The 6,357-nt window shown below is 31.1% G+C and overlaps 1 protein-coding gene across 1 annotated transcript; it reads left to right on the forward strand.

Annotated features, from left to right (window-relative positions):
* Positions 1-145: 145 nt before the first annotated feature.
* LOC106477327 (aldose reductase-like) lies at positions 146-6,309 on the forward strand. Its single transcript, XM_013937909.2, has 3 exons — positions 146-590; positions 2,930-3,097; positions 6,179-6,309. Exons 1-3 carry the CDS (start codon positions 516-518, stop codon positions 6,299-6,301), a joined length of 366 nt encoding a protein of 121 aa, XP_013793363.2. The 5' UTR covers positions 146-515; the 3' UTR covers positions 6,302-6,309.
* The last annotated feature ends 48 nt before the right edge of the window (positions 6,310-6,357 follow it).

Here is a 6,357-nt window from a genome sequence, read left to right on the forward strand (position 1 = left end):
CTCTCTCTCTTCTTCTCTCTCTCTCTCTCTATATATATATATATATATATGTGTATATGTGTGTGTGTGTGTGTGTGTGTGTCATACGTACATACATATAACATTAAATTATTGACCAATTACCAACTGCTAAAAACGTTGAACTACTGAAACGCTTTCTATTTACTTGTATGTCAATAACCTTATTGAAAATAATTATGTACAAATAACACGTATGTGTGTGTGTTTGTATTAATTATATCACACTGAGTTATTTACTAATTACCCACTGGGAAAAAGAAAAGCCTTGAAAGTTAAAGTTTTTCTTTCTGCTTGGAAGCTGAGGCTTTTTTTTTTCTTCTGAAGATAAACTCCTTCACGTGACTGCTTGGTCAAAGTTCTTTAAGTTTAAGTACCGAAATATCGTATAATAGTCAGCCAGTCATTAAAACAATTACATTGTATCCGTTAATAGTAGACTAGCGTTGTTGAACAGTAAGATACGATCTACACGTTGGTTTTACTGATATTTCATCATGGCTTCTCACGATAAAGTAGTGCATCTTGCTAGTGGTCAAAATGTACCCATTATTGGACTGGGAACATGGAAGGTATTTTTCTTTAGTATTTACTTATTAGCTATTTATTTTTGGAGGAAGGCTGTAAAGTTTCTGAAATAATTAAATATTCCATCATGAATGGTTAATTAATAAATCTAAAATACATGGAGTTAAGTAAAATTATAAAAGAATGAGAAAATCAGGAAATTATAAATAGCTTATGAAAAATAGTTGATTGATGATGTTAAAACTAAAAGTAAAACTGTTATAATGTACTCCTTCAGACTTACCGCTGAGCCACTGGGGGCAAGGGCAATAGAGCATTCAAATGACTGCAGAAAGATTGTTCAGGAAGTGGGACAGAATGCAGCAGGATTTTTAAAATCTAAATACAGCAAATAAACAAAACTTTGTCATCAGTATCCTCTAGGTATATGTCAGCCATCTCATAGTCTACAATAAACAAAACTTTGTCATCAGTATCCTTTAGGTATATGTCAGCCATCTCATAGTCTACAATAAACAAAACTTTGTCATCAGTATCCTTTAGGTATATGTCAGCCATCTCATAGTCTACAATAAACAAAACTTTGTCATCAGTATCCTTTAGGTATATGTCGGCCATCTCGTAGTCTACAATAAACAAAACTTTGTCATCAGTATCCTTTAGGTATATGTCAGCCATCTCATAGTCTACAATAAACAAAACTTTGTCATCAGTATCCTTTAGGTATAGGTCAGCCATCTCATAGTCTACAATAAACAAAACTTTGCCATCAGTATCCTTTAGGTATATGTCCAAGCCCCATTTTAACATTTTGCTTGCTGTTAATTTTACTTTTAGTAAAACTGACAACTGGATTTCGATACCTGTAGTAGACGTAGCATAAATAGCCCATTCTAGCTTTACACTTAACAATGAAAAAACAAATATAATCAAAAACTTTTGATAAGATACCACACGAAAAATAAACTAAGAAAATTACATCACTAGAAGTTGGAAAAAGACTAGTAAATTGGATTGTAGGATAGCTGAATGGGAGAAACAAAAGATTGTTATTCCAGTCAAATGGGACCTTTTTGTTTTTAGTGTTTTTTTCTCAAGGGTCAGTGGTTGGCCCATTCCATTTTCTTATTAACATAATAATATTGATATGAGCATAATTAGTAAATTATTAAAGTTTGATTACATTAAACACTGGCTTTTCTACCTGTATTTATGATGTTTAGGTATTACAGAATGACTTGTATCAATTGAACAGATATTTAGCAAACAACTTTTAATCATGGTAATTGCAAGGTAGTACATGTGCGTTATTAGTTTTAACATTATCAGCTATCTGTTTCTCAGAAACTGTCTTGGATTTCCTGATTTCTTTTTTCAAATAGTCCTTTGTTTTCATTGACCTGTGGTTCTGAAAATGTTCCAACCTATCTGGAACTATATACTTAAGGCATCTGGGCCATATGATAATTTCCCAAGGAAAGTAAAATAGGTTAAGGTTTACATAGGGAAGGTGCCAGAAGACTGGAAGCTAGCTAATGTAATTGTAGGTCAATTAGCCTTACTTCTGTAGTGGTAAAAGATTGTTGGACAGTCAGCATGGTTTCACATGGGGAAAATCTTGTGACTGCTTATGTTGGTAAAGGATTTGATTATCAGATGGCTTTTGACAGAGTGATACATATGATTTGTAAATAAAATTATCTTTTTGGATGTGGGGGATACGTTAACTTGATGGATTTGGGGGTGGAAGAAGCAAAGGGGTGTAATAAATGGAGTCAAACTGGATTAAAGTAGTAAGTGGGGTACCTCGGGGGGGTCTATACTTGGGATCTTTGCTCCTTTTGCTAGTGCACTCTCTAATAAGAAAAAAAACTTGCCTGGTGACCTAAAAATTGGACTTCTGGATATTAGGAACTGAAGTTTCATTTCTTTGTTATCTCAACATTTAGCAAAACATGGTCGACACTCTGATAATTTCATATAATATTTTCTCTTGAGAAGAGAATGGAACTCGTGATCTTATTGAAGTTTACAAGATCATCTGGGGCAGTGATAAAATAAAGGCCCATGATTTCTTTGTGCTGTATTCTGAAGACAAGAGGGCACAATTTTGAGATTTGTAAAAGACGCGTATATCTTTCTAGTAGGATGATCAGACAATGAAATTAGTTGTCATCAGTGGTGATGAAGAGCCAGCACCTTATGTGGGTTAAAGAGGGGATTTGTTTACTATATCTAGGGTGGATGAACAAGGATAGTCTTGAATGGCCAAATGGTCCCCTGTTGTCCATACATTAAGAACAAGTAGATATGTGGAACTTGCATTTAATGAAGAAGATACGTTACATTAAATTATTTATAACTTTTGAAATTTTCTCTTCAGTCTCCACCAGGAAAAGTGAAACAAGCTGTCATAGATGCTATTGATGCTGGATATCGTCAAATTGACAGTGCATTAGTGTATGGGAATGAAAGTGAAGTGGGTGCTGGGTTAAAGGAGAAGATAAGTGATGGAACTATAACCCGAGAGGATGTTTTCATTATTGACAAGGTAAAAAGCTTCTTTGTCCAAATTTTACCAATGGGGTTAAAGTATATTGAAAACATTTCTAACATACAAAATTATGCATTCTTTATTTATAAAGTTGGTGTGAAAGTCTTGTGTTTCAAATGTAATGTTTTTAAATAATTCAGTAACAACTGCATTCAGTGAAACCTATTACATAAATATATTTGCACAGAAGTTATTCCATTATAATTCACTATATAAAAAATTTCAGTCAAAACAGAAAGATAAAATGGTAAGAATGTTAGAAGTTGAATTCTAGAAGATGTTAACTTTCACTGTAGTACAGAAAAGAAAGTCTTGTTATGAAGTGGCCGTATTTAAACCAAATGTACTCCTTTCTTCTTAGTTATCAAGAAGTTTCTAATTAAGGCAGTTTTTTAAACAAGCAACTTTCACTGTAAGAACATTTATAAGGAATATTTTAACATTTGGTTGGAGCAATATTCCATAATTAATAGCGTAAAACACTTGAAGTGTGCAACAATTGGGTTTGGAATGAGCAACAAAGATACAGATTATTAACTACAGACAATGCCAAATGACCACATCATAAACATAGAATATAATAAACCTACTTGTTACTTAAACCCTAGGATTAATTACAGAATTTATATAAGTAAAGCATAGAACAATTATTAAAATTTGAAAAACACTGTTGTTATTAGTGAAAAGAAAGGTAGTTCAAATGGACAAGTTGTATTAAAATTTGATGACTCTTTGTACAGCAAGGATAGTTTTATACTTTCTGGAGTACTGACAAACTTCTCCACCATCATCTTCTGCTGAATATTTACAATAAATGCAGTCACAATATTAGCATCACACCTTTCCCTTCTGTATGAACAACATAAACACTTCTACTGTGACTTTTATATTAAACTGTTTATTTATTTTTTAAAAAGGAGCAAAAAATGAAAAAAAAGAAAAAAAAGAGTATAAAACAGTGTGTCCAAGGGTAGAATTTAACTTGTATATACATGTGTGTGTGTGTGTGTATATATATGTATACACACAAACACATCATATATATATATATATATATATATATTACCCTGAACAAAGAAAATGAGGTGATGTTTGAAATCCAGGCCTACTTTGTTTGTTCAGTTTTACTTGGCTTTCATTGTGACTAGTTCAGCAAAGATTTTGTCGTGAGAAACAAAAAAGCTGGTGAGCTATTCATTGATCCAGAAGAAGCGATTGTCTATGCAGATTAACACTTTTTTTTTATGTTTTGTCTAAATAAAGATTGTTTTCACTGTCATTTAAATGTTATCCAATTTGTTTATTTCTCATACAACTTAAAATTCAGTCAAGTGTGGAACACTTCTCATATTTCTTGATCAAATCTGCCTGTCTGATGCTTGGCACAAAATCAATTTTACACAAGGCTACTACGATAATTTTGGAAATAGTGTTAACATCACTTCTAGTTTGTGATATTGTAAAATGTTTGTGCCACATTTCAGCTACTAAAAGATAGATTGCTTTCAAGTTGGGAACATGATGTACTGACAATTCACAAAACATTCTTGCAGTTCTTCAAAATTGACACAATTGGATATTGATGATCAGACAGAAGTGTGATAATTTTGTTGTTACTTATGTTATATGTTTACACTTAAGTTCTGCCTCAGCATCTTTTATTTTTATGTATATGTAAGTTTGTTTGTTGTATACAGTTTTATTGTGAAGACTGTTTTTAACAATATTAAAGGCATTTCTTTCAGTGAGTAAATGTAAGTGTAGAGTTACAGATATATAAGTATAGAGTTACACTGCTCAACATCCAATCCCTTTGACCTTATGATGGTCACATGCTTGTTTTGGAAGTGTGCCCAGCAACATCCATGGGTGGATGACTTTAAAGCAGATTTTTGTGATAAGTATAATAAGATACTAGTATTTAATTAAACAGCTAGACTACTTATATAACTTATGTAATCTAAAAACAATGCTGTAAACTAATTAACCACTTACAGAAAGTACATATTTCTTTATAAGTGTTTTAATGCAAGTATTGGTATAACATAAAGAAATTTTTTCATCTGTAGAAAACATTGCAGTTTTCATAAAGATTATGAAAGACCGCTAGTTTTTAAAAATAAGCTTTTTTAACATCGGGTCAGAATTTTAAATTAAAATATATAAGATAGTGTTTAATTAATTTGATTTTAACATATGTTGGGTTTTGGATAGCTAGGGATTTGATTGTAATGTTAGATCTATTCAACTTTACTGTATTTAGAATCAAGTGCAAATTTGAAACAAAAAATGTTCCATATCTTGAAATAAATGAGTGACACATGACAAGATGCCTAATATTTTAATATAATTTTCAAGCCTTTAAAACTTTTTAAAAACTTGATTTATGCATTTTATGCAATTATAGTAAAACTGCAATAGAAATGTTTTTAAAATATTACCATAAATATTTCTTGTTTCAAAAATAATGTCTAAAGTAACGTAGCATTTTCTCTTTGTGGATTCTTGCTGCTACAATAAAACAAAATTGCATGTTATTGTTTGAAATTTAAAAATTTTATTGTACTTTCTTATTAACCTATTTATAAAGTTAAACAACTTGTTGATACTTTTTTTCTGTGTTAAAAGTGTATATACATCAACAGAAGCCAAAGTAGAACATTTGATAAATTGACAGACTGTTTTTAGAAATACTTTATTATGATGTACAGGTAGGTGAACTTTTTGTGGTCATATGCATTTGTTTTGATTTTCAAATAGCATGTTTTCTATTTGCAATATATCCAGTAATTAGGCAGAGCTGTAACCTTTCCTGTTAAGTTTAGAGAAAACAAATCAAGGAAATGTGAGACTGTTTTACAACCAAATATTTACTCATTGTTTCTAGGACCACTTAACAGTTCAAACAAACCAAGATACTAAAACTTCATGAGAGAAGGACCAAGTTAAAACTAAAACATTGTTTAATGTATTAAGTTTCAATGTATTTTATGAAATATTATTTTCTTGAACATGTGAGTGAAGAAAGTCCTAAATATAAGTTATGGTGGATTGAAAGGAATTTTTTTTTTACTACAGTGTTGGAATACCTTTCATAAGAGAGAACGAGTAGTTGAATGCTGCAAATTATCTTTGAAGAATTTGGGGCTTGAATATCTGGATCTGTATCTTATACACTGGCCGCTTGGCTACAAGGTATGATTAATATAAAGTTATATTTAATATCTAGATCTGTATAATATACACTGGCTGATTGG

Source organism: Limulus polyphemus, unplaced genomic scaffold (assembly GCF_000517525.1).
Source record: "Limulus polyphemus unplaced genomic scaffold, Limulus_polyphemus-2.1.2 Scaffold14234, whole genome shotgun sequence".
Lineage (NCBI taxonomy): Eukaryota > Metazoa > Arthropoda > Merostomata > Xiphosura > Limulidae > Limulus > Limulus polyphemus.

What these genes read in the sequence shown, in the direction of transcription:
- LOC106477327 (XM_013937909.2), top strand. Translation starts at nt 516, where the DNA reads ATGGCTTCTCACGATAAAGTAGTGCATCTTGCTAGTGGTCAAAATGTA. An exon ending in TTGGACTGGGAACATGGAAG is followed by an intron (nt 591 to 2,929) that starts GTATTTTTCTTT and finishes TTTTCTCTTCAG; the next exon opens with TCTCCACCAGGAAAAGTGAA. An exon ending in ATGTTTTCATTATTGACAAG is followed by an intron (nt 3,098 to 6,178) that starts GTAAAAAGCTTC and finishes TTTTTACTACAG; the next exon opens with TGTTGGAATACCTTTCATAA.